Source organism: Pleurodeles waltl, chromosome 11, assembly GCF_031143425.1.
Source record: "Pleurodeles waltl isolate 20211129_DDA chromosome 11, aPleWal1.hap1.20221129, whole genome shotgun sequence".
NCBI lineage: Eukaryota > Metazoa > Chordata > Amphibia > Caudata > Salamandridae > Pleurodeles > Pleurodeles waltl.
In genome coordinates this window covers 243,395,193-243,411,989 of record NC_090450.1, presented here as the reverse complement: position 1 = coordinate 243,411,989, position 16,797 = coordinate 243,395,193, and the positions used below count along the sequence as shown (strand labels likewise).

The following is a 16,797-nucleotide window of genomic DNA, read 5'->3' as shown; positions in this document are numbered from 1 at the left end:
AGTTGAGGTAATATTTGTGTCCATACGCTAATGCTGTTTGAACTTGTATTTATGGTTCATTAATGCAAAGCCTTTGTTATTGGGATGAGTGTTTTTTTCTGGAACCACTGTCAGTGATCTATTTAAAGCTCTCACCCTGCACTATTGACAGTGGTTCCCAGTCTAAAAAGTGTATATATTTTGGAAAAGGTTTAGAATATGAGGCTACATATAATGCTCCCAGAATGCTCGGATTAAATGTAAATATGTACAGAAGCTTGTAAGGAAGATTGATGATTCTTTGCTTTCAAATTAAAATATTCAGAAAAAAAAATGGAAGGAGGGAAAAAAAGGTTTTGCTAAATTACTGTGAAATTTTAGGTACTATTTCTTTGAAGCATCATTTAGTAAAATGTGTTGATGCACGCTAGTATTTCCAAAAAACTGTTTTCATAATGGAAAAGGACAGTAACCTTTTTTAACAAGATTATGTGAAACATGAAAATAAACTAGCACCGGCAAAGCCAGCCGATCTAACATTGGTTGTCAGTCTTTTGGTTTTGTCAATGCGTGTCTTGTTTTGACATGGCTTTTGTAACACTTTTTGGATGCAGGAGCTGCCAGGCCCTCACCATTGTAACAAACATTGGCAAAAAGCAAAAAATAGTTTTGGGTCTCAAAAAGCACACATTGCCACAGTAGTTCCTGGCACTGAACAAAACTACTTTATGTGCCAATATGCTTTGTGTGGAAGAGCAGAATGCTATCGCTCACAGTAAAACTAGCCAATAGATACATGGAGAGAGAAATAGAAATTTGATTAAAAAAATTAAAAAAATGTCTTGGTCAATGTTAGACCTAATTAGTGGGCCAATTATTAAAGAAAGTCACAAAAGTGCATCCATGATAAATGTCTTTGAATTAGTGGCTTTCATGAATTCACAAGACTTTACAGAAGTGGACCAGGAAATCATACTCCTAGAACATATTTGTGAACTGTATCTTAACATGAGCAAATATGCATGTGTAGATTTGGGTGTGCGAAAATCTTTTTTTTTTTTTTTTTTTTTTTTTTTTTTTTACAAGTTCAGTTTCCCTCCAACCATTTTCCCCCAAACCCTGGAAGAACTTCTACTTCTGCCCTTTTCAGACGTAAATTTGCAGCCTTTCTCAGTATGGAAAAAGATTACAGAAGTCTTGGTGAAAATCCTTAAAACATGCATGTTAGTAGGTTTGCCCAGACTCAAAGGCTTTCCAGCCCTGGAACTATTGCTTACTCCAGCCTCCGCATGTAGAACTGCGGAAAGGTGGCAAAATAAGGAAATTGCTATACTAGGGGCTTGAAATTGCTAGAACTGAAGCCCTACTATAGTATAAGCCCTGGAATAATGGGAGAGGCTATTAGCAGAGCTCTTACATAATGAGATTGCTGCCATAATTTGTCATCCTACTACATGGCACCAAAGGGCAAAGTAGATTTTTTTCACAGAACAAGTAGATTTAAGAAGCAACCTTTCCCATGGACAAGTAGATATTTTATTAAATTCCACACCCGACCACATATTCATTCTACTTAAGAGAACCCTAGTATGCAGCTCCAGTTCTAGCAACTGGATGCGGAAAAATAAGTTCAGTTAGAATATCTTCCTCGATATTCATACATCTCAACTATTTCCAGGTGTGTGCAGTATACTGGAACAATTATAAGGACTTCTTTTTTTTTTTTTATTTGTACATGAACACACACCCAAATGGGTCTGTCTTAAAGCACAGTTTAGGCATTTATTTTATCCATATTAAAAGGTTTCTACGAGATCATGAATTTTGAAGTGTTTGTTTCTCCTACTGAAATTTAACTGTTTGTTTTTCCGATTTTGGTGTAGTTTGCTAATGGTTTCCGTTTGGTTTTGAAATCTTTTCCCACTGCTTTTCATCTTTTGGTATTTTTTTTTATGTCTCAACTTTTGTGTTCGTGTTTTGAGTCTCTCACTCCTTCTGTGTTTTTGTTTTGTGCCCATCCTGTGTCAAAAATCTGTTTAAACATTAACAGCAAGTTAAAAATGAACTTCAGGTCATTAGAACATTTCCACAAACGTTCCTCTTGAGAGTCTGCCCCAGGCTTCCATTAATAGGAAAGTGTAATAAAAAAGCCCACTATGCAAGCCCAAATACTTTATTCTTCTCCCTACTCTCCCAAGGAACTGGGACCTACTCCCACACTGACTGACCACGCTCGCAACCTCAGCATAATCTTGGACAGCCAACTGACCATTAAACAGCAAGTCAACGCAGTCGCCTCCTCCTGTTTCCACACCCTCCGTGAGATCTTCAGATGGATCTCAGTACACACCAGAAAGATGGTCACACAAGCCCTTGTCACTAGCCGCCTCAACTAGGGCAACATGTTCTACACTGGTATTCCCTCCCAGCTCCTAAGAAAGCATACCCACATCACTCCTCACCTCAGGAAACTCCACTGGCTCCCTGTCCAGAAAAAATGCCAGTCCAAGGTAATCACACACTCCTAGAAAGCTCTCCACAAACTGCGTCTTTCCTACATCAACCACGGGCTCAACTTCCATCTTCCCTTGAGACATCTGCGCTCCTCTTCACTCTCACTTGCACAAGTCACCCGCATCCATCGCACCTGCTGCGGAGGGGGGGGGGTCACACTTTCTTCTTCACTGACGCCAAAGCTTGAATGAACCCCCCCCCCCCTCTTCCACCTCCAAATGGCACCCTCTCTGGCAATCTTCAGTAAGCAACTCAGGACCTGGCTTTTTGACGCAGTAGCAGCACCCTCAGCACCCAGATACCCTTAGGGGTGATAGTGTTGCGCTTTGCAATTGACTGATTGATTGAAAAGCCAGTAGTAGCAGAAGTGACAATACCCTTGCCCTCAACTCACATCACAAGAAGTGATATAATAATGAGATGAGCGAATAGTACTCCTGTGAATGAACAAAACTTCCTATATCTATTTTTAAATAATTAGTAATTTGGATTGCATACATCAGTACTGTCAAGCCAGACCTAAAACCGCTGATCGTTCACACCAAAGATGTGAAATATCTGTCTTTAAACAGAACTTAATTTTCACACCTACTCTTAACATGTTAAAACAGGATACTTTCTATAGGACTAGTGAAAGATATTTGTTTGAAGTTTGTTTTCAGTTTGAGAACGAAAAATTAGAACTTTTGTCAATTACACCGTTCCCTTTTTTCTCACAGGCTGCAGTCGTCTTTGAAATACACTTGCTAATTCATCAACTCATTTTTGCCATGGGGTGCTGTAGCGCAAGTGATGGATTACAGTTGCTACTTCTGGCAACCCCAAATTAACATCCATGACCCCAGCCGACCCATGCTCCCAGCAATTTTCTACAAAATCCTGTGTTTCGAAACTGTTTCTGAAGAAGCATTATACCCTACTAAAGCTACTGAATACCTGTACACTACTTACCAAGAGCAAATGGTTCTCACCAAAGAAAAAGAAAATGTAGCCTCCACCAATGGACTGGCATGTATTAAAACAAGAACGCGCATTCCTTTGTTCAGGCTAGTTTTCGTCCCAGGCAGAGTTACTGAATTTATCCCGGTCTCTACTGCGCATGAGTTCAGAATACAGGTTGATTCTAATGAGTCAGCCACATTGATTCTGCTAGATCTCTGCAGCATTTGTCTCAGTCCTTCACCCAACTCTGTTGAGCACTCAGCAGAAGTGTGTATTACGAGCAGTGCCTTTGATTGGATAGCCTCCCTCCTGGCAAAACAAGTCCACATTACATTCTCTATCTGAATATATTTCTGTCCTGTTAAGCCCACAGGCTGGGATTCCTCAGGCCACACCAATTTCTGTCTTTCTTTTCAATATCTAACTTAACCCTCTACCAGGCCAGATTCAATCTTTAGGTCACACTTCTATTGATTACGCATATGGTGCCCTGGTCATGAAGTTCCAGAGCCTCTGTCAACATACCTTGCTTATTTGATTCCAAAAATTGGATGATGGCTAACCACGTTAAATTTTGTCTTCACAAACCGAAATCCTAGAAGTGGGCTGTGTGCACAGGATATTTGGTTGTATGACTGAACCACACATTCCATTGTACCCCATGTCGTTACACTACGGCTGTTACAACGTGAATGCCATTACCACACATAACCTTTACCACGCATGCCTTTACAACGAGTTTCGTTGTAAAACGTGAATGGTTAAGGCATATGCCTAGTTAAGGTATCGCCAATAAAAAGTATTTTACAGGTAAGTACTAACACTTTCTGTATATGTACAAAGGAGTTATATTTTCCTGTAAAATACCTAGATTTACATGGTAAAGAAATACATGGTAAATGCATATGCTTTTGTAATAAAAAAATAAAAAATAAAAAAAATAAAATGTACAGTTGGGTATAAACACTCTCTTTGTATACATTAAAATATTTATTTATATATATATATATAAAAATAAATACATTCACATATATTTATATCAGTCTTAAAGCTTGCTTGCCATCTGAGCCCGGGAACCCCATAAATGAATACCATGCCCCCCCCCCTACTCAGAGACATGCATAGCCACCAGTCCCCGTGTTTCGGAACACGTTGGGTGTGGATGTTGCCATATGACTAAATCATTGACCCAAGACAATTGTGGCCGCGTCAGTTTTCTTCCTTGAGGACTGGTGGTTACGCATGTTTCCAAGTGGAGGGGCATGGTATTGCTATATATTTATATATGTAATTTTTTTATATATATTTACACATGTATAAATACATACACATGTATATGTGTATGCAATGGCATGTGTAGCTGCAGATACACATGCTGTGCATATATCGCCATCTAGTGTTGGGCTCTGAGTGTTACAAATTGTTTTTCTTCAAAGAAGTCTTTTTTTCGAGTCACGGGATCGAGTGACTCCTCCTCTCGGTGATAGTGCGCATGGGCATCAACTCCTTTATTAGGTTATTTTCTTTCCGCCGTCTGGTTCGGACATGTTACCTCTCGCTCTCATACCGTTGGTATTGTTTCAAATGTGGTTTCCTTCTGCACTCGATCTGATAGTACCGGCGTTCAAGTAAACGCCATTTCGGGCGCCCTCTTAGGGCCTGTTTGGGCCTACTGCTTCATAGGCTAATGGATCGGACTCATTCCAATTCTGTCCTCGGTGCCCCACCAAGTTTCCATACACTGACCAGCACTTAGTGTGTAATCTCTGCCTTCCTCCAGAACATCGAGAAGAAAGCTGTGAGGCGTGTTAGTCTTTTCGATCGAATTAAACATTACCCGATCAAAGGGCAAGAAGATTGGAGATGGCATCGAAACTGAGTCCACCACCGACGTCCTTGGCGAAGAGCAGGCACAAATGGCAGTTTCAATCCCAGACTCCGAGCAAGATTCAGAGGACGACAGCCAGGCAATATCAGCGGCACAATACGTGAGTACACCTATTCCGACACCAGCAATTAAAAAATCAGGCAAGTCCTTGGGTGCATCACTGCTTTTAAGCCGTGGTTCCACCCGGAAAAAATTAATCGTCAACCTACCTTGGGTTCGGTCCCGAAAGAGGCCAGGGCACTCCCTCAGCAGGCCACCACGCCTGTTTCGGTGTCGAGGTCTAGCAGAAAAATACAAGCCTCCACCTCCGAACAGAGTCGACATCTAGTACCATTGGATCCGAAAAAAGTCTGCTGTGCTTCGGAACCAAAACCTCGGCTGCCAGCTCCGAACCCGAAACATCTCGGTCCAACTTCAGAGCCGAAAAAAACATCTTACACAGAATGAAGCACGTGCCCAAGACCGAACATTCCTCTAAAAGCACAAAACATGCTTCAGGACATCAAAAGGAGGAATCTGACATTCAACCCATTTTGGAGGTTAAGGACAGCAAACAAAGGAGAATTCTGCTCCGGAAAGAGACTGGAAAAATAATTACTTCTATGCCTTCACAGACTAAAAGGAAGTTAGCATTCCATAAAACTCTGGATACTGCCCCATCACCGGCAAAAATCTACAAGCGAAAAGAAAAGCCAGAGCCTGTTGAGCTTTCTCCACCACATGCACCACATTTTTCCATTTCACCACAACCTCTGACTCCACCACCTTCACCATTACACTCTCACACTTCCACATAAGAAGAAGAAAGGGGTGATTCTAGTTAAACCATAGATCCATAGGATATGTACGATTCAGATCCTATCACAACTAACGATCCGGAGTTGTAGCCCAACAGACCATCTCCCCTGAGGATAATACAGCATACAACCAGGTTATCTCCAGAGCAGCTGCATACCATGGAGTACAAATGCATGCAGAACCTTTAGAGGAAGACGTTCTTTTCAATACCCTGTCCTCAACTCATAAGCAATACCAGTGTCTACCAATGCTTCCTGGTATCCTCAAACATGCAGACACAATTTTCAAAGAACCAGTTAAAGCTAGGATTCTAAGCCCAAGAATTGTCAAAAAAAATATAAGCCTGCACCAACAGACCCAATTTACATCTGACCGCAATTACCGCCAATAGTCAGTCTTCTAGGGATACCCTGCTCCCCCCGACAAGGAAAGCCGTAAATTTGATGCGGTGGGGAAAAGTGTGGCAACGCACCAGCCAACCAATGGCGTATTGCCAGTTCCCAGGCCCTGTTAGCAAGGTATGACAGGGCACATTGGGATGAGATGCAAGAATTCTTGCAATATCTCCCCAAAGAACACCAAAAAAGGGCGCAGCAAATTGTAGAGGAAGGTCGGGCCATCATAAATAATCAAATTAGGTCTGCTCTAGATGCAGCTGACACTGCAGCTAAAGGAATGAATATCAGCGTTACTATTAGGCGACATGCATGGTTGAGGTCCTACAGTTTCAAACCAGAGATACAGCCGGCGGTCCTTAATATGCCATTTAATAAAAAACAGCTTTTTGGACCAGATGTGAGTACAACCATAGAAAAACTCAAAAAAGATTCTGACACAGCAAAAGCCCTGGGAGCTCTTTATACTACACCATTACGGGGTTCCTTTCGAAAACCACAATTTAGGGGAAGATTTAAAACCTAAACTACTGAGGCTTCCAACTCCCATTCAAAGCAAGGCCAACAGTATTGCGCAAGGGGGTCATTCAGAGGCTCTTACAGAGGACAACATTTCAGGTCCAGAGGTAAATTCCCAGCCTCAAAGGGTGCTTCAACATCCACAAAACAATGACGTCCCAAACAGTCCACAGCACCATACATCTCCTGTGAGAGGACGACTGCAAAAATTCCATTCTCACTGGCAAAAAATTACTACAGTTTAATGGGTATTCTCAAATATCCGCAATGGTTATTGCCTAGAGCTCATCTCTACTCAACCAAACATTCCATCTCGTTCTCACAGACTCTCTCCAGAACACGCTATTCTACTAAAACAAGAGGTACAATCTCTGCTACTCAAGGAGGCAATAGAAATAGTTCCCATCTCACAGCAAGGAACAGGAGTATATTCCCTATACTTCCTTATGCCAAAAAAGGATGGTACTCTCAGACCCATTCTCGATCTCAGGCCTCTAAATCTGTATATTCTGTCAGAGCATTTTCACATGGTCACTCGACAGGCTGTCATTCCCTTGCTACATAAACAAGACTACATGACAGCGTTAGACCTAAAGGACGCTTACTTCCACATTCCTATACACCTAGCTCACCACAATTATCTAAGGTTCGTAATAGCAGGCAAGCACTATCAATTCAAGGTACTACCCTTTGAGGTAACAGCACCACCAAGAGTGTTAACAAAATGTCTAGCTGTAGTTGCAGCATACCTCAAAAGGCAACACATACATGCCTTCCCTTATCTAGACGACTGGTTAATAAAATCCAGCACTATTCCAAACTGCCAACACACACAATACTCAATAGATACCCTACACAAATTAGGGTTCACAATCAATTACCACCTTCAGCCAGCACAAATTCAACCTTATCTAGGAGTAATTCTGAATACTCCGCATTAGCCTACCTAAATCCACAACGGATACAAACGTTTCACTCCCTCATATCCCAATTACAAGCCAATCAAACTTACACAGTAAGATTTGTTATGAAACTATTGGGAATGATGGTGTCATGCATAACAGTAGTGCCAAAGGCACATCTAAACATGAGACCACTGCAACAGTGTCTCAAGCGATAATGGTCTCAGGCACAGGGTCAACTACAGGATCTAGTGTTGTTAGACCGCCAAACTTACAAATCTCTGCAACGGTGGAATCACAACTTAGTAAAAGGGCGGCCATTTCAGGGTCCTGTGCCACAGACCATAATCACAACAGATGCATCAATGGCAGGTTGGGGAACCCATTCCAACAATCTGACAATACAAGGGGAATGGGACTCAATCCAGCAAAGTTACCACATAAACCACTTGGAATTACTTGCAGTGTTCTTAGCCATCAAAGCATTCCAACCACAGATCTTACACAAAATAGTCTTAATAAGGACAGGCAACATGACCACAATGTATTACTTGAAAAAACTGGGGGGGTACTCTCATCCCAATTGTCCCATCTAGCACAAACCATATGGATATGGGCAGTTCACAATCACATTCACCTGCTAGCAGAATACATCTCAGGGATACACAACCAGCTAGCGGACCTTCTAAGCAGGACGCAGCAACAAATATAAGAATGGGAGATTCACCCACAAGTAATTCAATATTACTTTCAGATGTGGGGAAACACCAAACATAGACCTTTTTGCAACAAGCTTAAACGCAAAATGCCAAAACTTTGCATCCAGATACCCACACCCTCAATCCAAGGGCAATGCTCTATGGATAAACTAGTCGGGGATATTTGCTTACGCTTTTCCCCCCTCTCCCGTTAATTCAATTTCTGGTCAACACGATGCGTCACACTTCCCTCACTATGATACTCATAGCTCCCACGTGGCCACCTCAACATTGGTACATAACTCTGTTGGATCTGTCAGTAGTACCACAACACAAGCTTCCAAACAGACCAGACCTGTTAACTCAGAACAGGTGTCAAATCAGGCATCCCAATCCCGCTGTGCTCAACTTGTTGACTTGGCTCCTGATGTCATAGAATTTGGATACCTACAGCTTCCATTAGAATGTAGGGACATTCTAAAACAAGCAAGTAAACCAACAACCAGACAGAGCTACGCAGATAAATGGAAACTTTTCGTATATTACTGCAAACCTAAAAATATTGATCCACTTAAAGCATCAGTACAGGATATTTTCTTATTTGCTTTATTTACAAAAAGCAAATCTTGCCTATTCGTCTATTAAATTTTTTTAACAGCAATATCAGCCTACCTTCAAATCAGACAACATACCCCTCTGTTTAAAATTCCTGTCATAAAAGCATTTATGGAAGGGTTTAAACATGTTATTCCACCTAGAGTACCACCAGCTCCTTAATGGAATCTTAATACTGTGCTCATAAGGCTTATGGGTCCACCATTTGAACCCATGCACTATTCAGTTTTTCTCATGAAAGGTTGCTTTCTTGGTAGCAATTACTTAATTAAGAAGAGTAAGTGAAATTCTTAAGATTAGTTTGGAAGAACCCTTCTTCCAAGCACACAAAATAGTACTTAGGATAAATAAAAACTTATTTTTTTACCTAAAGTGGTTTCACCCTTTCATATTAATCAGTCAGTCGAATTGACAGTCTTCTTTCCAAAGCCAGATTCTGCTGCTGAAAGAGCTCTCCACACTCTTGATCTCAAAAGAGCTCTAATGTATTACGTAGAGAGAACGAAAGACTTTAAAAAAACTAAACAACTTTTTGTTGCTTTCCAACAACCTCATAAAGGTAATCCTATTTCAAAGCAAGGATTAGCTAGATGGATTGTAAAATGTATTCAAACCTGCTATCTCAAGGCGAAAAGGCATCTGTTAGTAACTGCAAAAGCACATTCCACTAGAAAAAAGGGTGTCTCAATGGCATTCATTGGAAATATACCAATGACGGACATATGCAAAGCAGCCACATGGTCTACAACACACACATTCACTAAACACTACTGTGTGGATGTGTTATCTTGACAACAAGCAAATGTTAGTCAAGCAGTGCTAAAAACACTATTTCAAACCACTTCAACTCCTGTGGGCTAACCGCCGCTTACTTGGGAGGAGAACTGCTTTTCAGTCTGTGCACAGCGTGTGTATCTTGAGCTACACATGCCATTGAACGGTAAATGTCACTTACCCAGTGTACATCTGTTCGTGACACGTAGCGCTGCAGATTCACATGCGTCCTCCCTGGGACACTGTAGTCGTTGTAGTACTTAATCATATACATATGTATATACATTGCATAGACCTCTTTACTTTCTATATATATTTGTACATACACAATTCTTTACTCCTTACTTCACCCTCCTGGGGGAAAACAATCTAACAAAGGAGTTGGTGCCCTATTACCAAGAGGAGGAGTTACTCGATCCTGTGATTTGAAAAAATACTTTTTGATGAAAAACAACTTCTAACACTCCGAGCCCAACATTAGATGGCGATATATGCACAGCATGTGAATCTGCAGCACTGCATGCCATGAATAGATGTACACTGGGTAATATATCCTTAAAGCCCCACAACTCCCCAACCCATACCCACCATAAAAATACCCTTGCCACCCAGAAAACTCATACCAACCACAAACCCTAAAATTACCCTTGCCACCTAAAAACCATACCCACCCTAAACCCTGAAAATGTCCAAACTAAACCCTTCAAAAACATCCCTAAAATATACATATATAAAAGGTGTATATAAATATATATGAACGCTAAATGCTATCCTAATACATTTAAAACGCAACCGAAACCCACCCTAAACACTTTATATAAAAAAAAAAACATTTCATATATATATAATATATATATATATATATATATATATATATATATATATATATATATATATATATATATTTACATTTACATTTAAAACACATATGCATTTACAAGTCATGCCTTTACACCAAAATTTGTTAGGGCACATACGTTGTAAATTCCTGCGTGGTAAAAGTAATGGCGTGGTACTGGCACTCTCGTTGTAACAGCTGTTTCCCGGATATTTCACCCTGCCCTGTTGTGCTAGTAAACAGTGCTAATCTTGGTGTGTTGTTTAATGCGTGCCTTAGTTCTTTGAATGTTCATGTTTGCTCTTCGCTATAAAAGAAAGTATGTGACAATGTACAGACCTTCCAAATGTTATATCTATTGTTAGCCGTAAAAAATGCCTTATTTGAGAATATCGATGCATCTTTTAGAAAAAGCCATACTTTAACCCGTTTAATACTTTGTATTCTCTTAATTACAGGACCGGGTTTATGTACAACAAAATAACGTAGAAAATGTGTATAATTTGGGTTTAATAATTTTCCGGGATCAAGTTGTGCGGTATGGTTGTATTCGGGATCACTTGCGACAGACATTGCTGGACATGATTGCAAGAGAGCGCAAAGGAGAAGTTGTAGACAGGTATAGTCACAAACTTTGTACTAAATTACTTTATTTGAATTGTAATTCTTTGGAGTTTCGATATATTCTGACGTAATGTTCCGCTAGCTGTTGTGACATCGACGTATGTTCTAGCTATTTTTTTTAAAATTTATTTTATGAGCCTTTGCTTAAAATATGTATCCTTGATTGAACATTTACTATATCAGCAGACGGCATATTTCTGGTAAAATTAACTTACTGTGGAGCACTGAGTCAAAGCCCAAGTATTTGCTTTTCAAATCCGAATAGTAAGAAACAGTCACTTTGTGCTTTTATGTTTTTTCCTGGACGTGCAGCCAGTAGATGTCAAACATGCTGCGGTTGTATGTTGTAAAGTGGGCCCCAGCGTGGAAGTGGTCCACAGCTCTTTACCTATTTATCTTCTCTTCCTTCCCTGACCTCCTGCAACGTTTTCCTGTTATTCCTATGTACCTTGTTGTTACTTTGCTGCGGTCTCTTATTTCAGATGCACACCATCATGCTCGAACGAAAAGCACTGCTAGCTGGGACTTTACCCATTACCATCCCCATGGTACTCTGTTCCATCCCCTTATGTGATTTTATTTTTTCTTGCCCTGTAACCTACCCTAGTGTTTATTTCTGTTAGGCCCCTGACCGCTACTCAGTCCATGTGTATTGTTCAGCTCCAGACAACAATGGGAAAACCACAGGGGAGACTTTTTTTGCTGGTCCACTTGCTCCGCCAATCAGTTTGTGAGACAGCAGCAGGTTTAAGTAGCCAAACACCTCAGTGACTCTTGGTATCGGTATCAGTGATGATGAACAGTTTCTTCCCAAGGTGGGCTCAGTCTGGCTGAAATCTGCCCATAGAAGGTTCTGTGACATGCTCACCACTGTAAAACAGCCAACCAAATAATGTCTCTTGAGCTTGTCATTCACTACAGGCAGACCATATTTCTCAGACACTGAGTCCTGAGCACTGGCTCCTCGCCCATACTCTTCCTTGTCTTGCTGTTGTATTGTCACGTGTGTGTCTGTGTGTGTGTGTTTTTCTATAGCCACCCTCTGCACCACCCCACTCATGCTTTTACTAGGCCCACATCAGGCTGTCCCTGCCAGCTGTGCCTATGTAAGCGCAGGGAGTGTGATTGGTCTGCTGAGTTTGTTTACTGTCAACTCTGGTGAGCTTGTCCCTTCATTCTGATTTTGCATCCAATGCATTGCTGTTCAGTCTTTGCCTGTTTCTGTGTTGCCATTTTGGCCATGTTTTCTGGTAAATACAGTGAAATAAACATGGGGATAGGGCTTCATTGAAACACCATCTCCATTAAGCCAAGAACTAAAGTTTCAAGTGGAAAGTCTAAGGAGCAGAACACGCACTTTAAGCGGAAAACATACTGGTTTCAGCTCATTGTCTGCACAGTGTTGCTTGGAACTGATGGTTGTGTAAATGCCATCTCATATGCGCCCCCTGCCCCTTTCCAGGTCCTTTCCTGCCACCTCTTCATACTACCTGGTCTTCCAACCCATTCCTAGTTTGTTTTGTTTATTGTTGGATATATTTTATTTAGTTTTTAGTCCGAGAAAAAGTATTTGATAAAGTATTGGAACACTTCAAAAGTTTCTTTGAGTATGTAAACATGTAGGCTTTGGGACTGAAATCTAATTTACCATACTAACTTTGCATTTCCTCACTTTTTCCTTGCAAAATTGAAAGGCACCTCATACTGCCCATTGCTTACAAGACATGTTTATTTTCTGCCTAATACTTAGTAAGGATAACTCAAGTTTCTCCTGTAGAAGAAAATGAAGTGTCTTAAATGTTTCCCATGCAACTGCCATGCTACAAGGAGCCTTAAAGACTGAACAGTTCAACATTCCTATTATACTGCAGTTTGTATGCAGCTTTGTAATGAATGCTATAATTAATGTTAACCTTCAAATTGGAGTCTTTTACGATTACTGCTATAAACCGTACCTAATATATCAACACAAGTTGATTCGACAAATGTTATGTCTATACTTTTTAATTCAAGTCTGTGATTTATATACTCACACGTATGCAAGCTTGATTTACAATCTTCTTTGCAGAGGTGCAATAAGAAACGCATGTCAGATGTTAATGATTCTCGGCCTCGAAGGAAGATCGGTTTACGAAGAAGATTTTGAGGCTCCCTTTCTGGAGATGTCTGCTGAATTTTTTCAGGTACGTAAATGTTTTGTTTTAATTTCAGATATCAGTTCACAGTGCAGCATTGCTGAGGAACACATAGAGAACAGGGAATTGCAAAACACATGGTTAAAAGGCCAATGGCTTGGCTTTTACCGTGATTACTTTAAAAAGCTAGACTGTACATTTATTTTGTCCGTCTTTAATTTCCACTCTGCATTATATAACAGAAGGTGCTCTGTGGTCTGGTTTTTATGACTGATTTTGAAGAGGCTGAAGCTGGTTGATTCACTGTCAAAATTCTGTGTAATGATTTAGAAAAAAACTGCTAGGGCGTGCATTGTTTATGAATTTGTTATTGAAGTATTCTCAGATTGTTACAAACCGTTTGAACAATGACAAAGGTATCTAAATTTTCATGATGCTTAATAAACCGTGCTTCCTATACCTCTGGATGCTTACATGCCTTGACCTACGTTTTATAGCTTTCACCGCATGAGTGAATAACATTGAGTTAAAAAAATAATTGGGGAAAGAAGTCTGTAGATCTCAGCCATCATACTCAATTTAGTCTTCTTAGTAAACCGTCCCTGAAATATTCAAAAAGGAATAGAATGTTTGAATTAGTTAATGTCAGCCACAGGTAATCACTTAGCCAAACCCCAGTCCATTGTTATTTTGCACACTCTGCCACCTCTGTTTAAACCCAGCCATATGCCAATCAGTTCTGACCCTGCTTCAATGGGTGCAGTCAAGCCTGAACTGCCAGGCCCTCCCTGAACACAAGCAATCCAGGACTGATTTCACTCCGATTAGAGCTCATCAGCCAGGTATAGCTTGGTCCCAGTGGTACAGTGTGCACTGGACACGTCTGGGCATGCCTGTCCCACCCAAGTTCGCCGTACAAAATTATTGGATGGAATGCTTGAATTAATCTTAGCCAGTGGTAATTACTCACTGCCTCCCTACCTCCCACCCCCACCCCCCTCCCCACCCCACATGGTTTTTCCTGTCAGAACAACTTATTTATTTGTAAAGTGCCCATTCGCTTCCAGGTACAAGGGCTGCCAAAGGTCCTTAACGCCTGTGAAAATGTAGTAGGAATTTGTATTTATAAAAAATGAAAACGTGAGGAAAAGAGGACCCTCAAAGACCTGGTGGACGTTTCACTTAAAGGAAAACTAGAAGATAAAAAAAAGAAAATGAATAAGCTGACAAGTTTTTCAGGGAACATTCACCTTCTACTGCGACGGTACATACAATCCAGAACAACTCCTTTGAAGCAGGTCCAGGGAGAGGTTGGGTAAAAGTGGAAGAAGGAGACATCACCAATGACATTCCATCAATGTTGTTTGACTCCAGAATATCTCTGGTGGCCAGTGTTCATCCTAGAAGGCCTCGGTCTCCCTTGAAGGTTTCAGGTTCTCCTTGACATCGTTTTTTTCCAATCTTGTTTGCCATTAGCCTCTCTCTCACACATAGATGGTGGGGACTGGAGATCTTCAAACACTTTGTCTACTGCAGGTCCTCCTTTAACCAAGTCACACAAGTGGGTTAGCATTTTTATCAGGACAAGTGGAGAATGCTAAATGGTAGGAAGTTTGTGGATTCCTGCCGATTCTATAAGTTAACGTCACAGAAATGCAAGGAAAATGTGCAGTGTTATGCAAAGATTGTGATTTGCAGGGCATTTTGGGTAAGAAAACTTTGTGGGATCTACTCAAAGCATACCACCCTAGACTCTCCCAGTTGTCTAGTTTACCAAAATGTTCTGGTTTCGTAGGTGTTCCCAGGTGGCAGCTGACCCGAGCCAGAAAAGGGCAGCCAATCAGCATAGAAGTAGGACGATATTTGGACTTAGCCCAACTCTCCTACCCCAAAAAAAAAAAAAAATTGCCCTTGCCCAAAAGATGGAGATGCTTTAGTGCCTGTAGGGGGCAGATGGATTGTTGGGGTCATATGGGAGGCAGAGGTTAGGCCCAATGTGTGTGCAGGCTACCTCCATATCTTGTAGAAATAAAAGAAAAAAAAATAACTCCCTGGTGTCTAGTGGGCTTTCGGCCCCTTTCACTAGGGCATATGGGAGTCGAAGACCTCTTATCTTACCCACAGAGGGTGGTGGGGTAGGCAGAAAGGCTGTTGCGAGTCATTTGAGGAATGGGTTAGGCCCAATGCCTAGGCAGGCTGCCCCACCCATTTGGCCACAAAAAAATGATCCCTGCTTTCTTGTTGGCTTTTTGTCCAAAACCCCCCTATTGCTGTGAGGGCCGCTCCCACTTCCTCTGAATTAGTCCCTAGTGGGCTTGGAGAAAGACTCCTCCAATCTGCCACAGACTTTCGGGGGTGGGGGGGTAGTAGAGGTAGGGGTGTGATTTCAGAAAGACTACTGGGGTAATAATGGGTGGGTGCCGGCTAGGCCCAATGCCCGAATGGGCTACCCCCACCTATTTATGGCCCTATAAAATAAATATGTCCCTGGTGCCTAGCTAGAACCTCCAATCTGGTGCTGAAAGACTTTATTGCTCTGGGAAGCTCTAGCCCCTCGCAAGGGGGCAGCTCCAACACTCCAAAAAGACTCCCTGGTGTCTAGTGGAGTGGATCCTTGCTTAGGGAATCACCTTCATGCAGCGATTCCCAAGCAGGGATCCACTGGCAAAAGGTACCATTGGAACGGGGAGACAATTCCCTTTCCAGCAATACCTCCCCCCATCTGAATCTGTGCTCGGGGGGGACCCAAGTATTGCACCAAAGGGATTTCCAACCTCTGGTGCAAGGACAGCACAGAGCTGTCTTCTGCACAAGAGGATTTGCTTGGAAGACGACAAGGACCCATCCTCCACACATAACTGCTTAAGAGTTTTGTTAGTGGAATACGTTACCACCTTACATGATGTTCTAGTGTCCTGAGCCACTAAACTGAATATATACCTAATGTGACACCACAAACATCTGTCAGTCATGGATCACTCCAAACACTATTTTTACTGAGTCCTCTTTTACCTTTTTTTTTTTTTTTTTTTACCAGGTGCACTAGACATGGCCCAAAAGAAATTCCTCACTCTGCCCATAGTGAAAGCTGCGTCTAAGTAAAAAACACCTCCTCAGACTTCTTAAAAGAAGACCCTATGCCAGACCAGCTTTTAACAGTCTTCAGTAAATCCTTA

The 16,797-nt window shown here is 41.4% G+C and overlaps 1 protein-coding gene across 1 annotated transcript in view; it reads left to right on the top strand.

Annotated features, from left to right (window-relative positions):
• The window catches only part of CUL3 (cullin 3), a 335,007-nt gene that overhangs the window by 90,918 nt on the left and 227,292 nt on the right, over positions 1–16,797 (top strand). The window contains exons 4-5 of the mRNA XM_069213488.1: positions 11,321–11,481; positions 13,555–13,669. Of these exons, the coding sequence (XP_069069589.1) occupies positions 11,321–11,481; positions 13,555–13,669 (276 nt within the window). The remainder of the gene's footprint in view (positions 1–11,320; positions 11,482–13,554; positions 13,670–16,797) is intronic.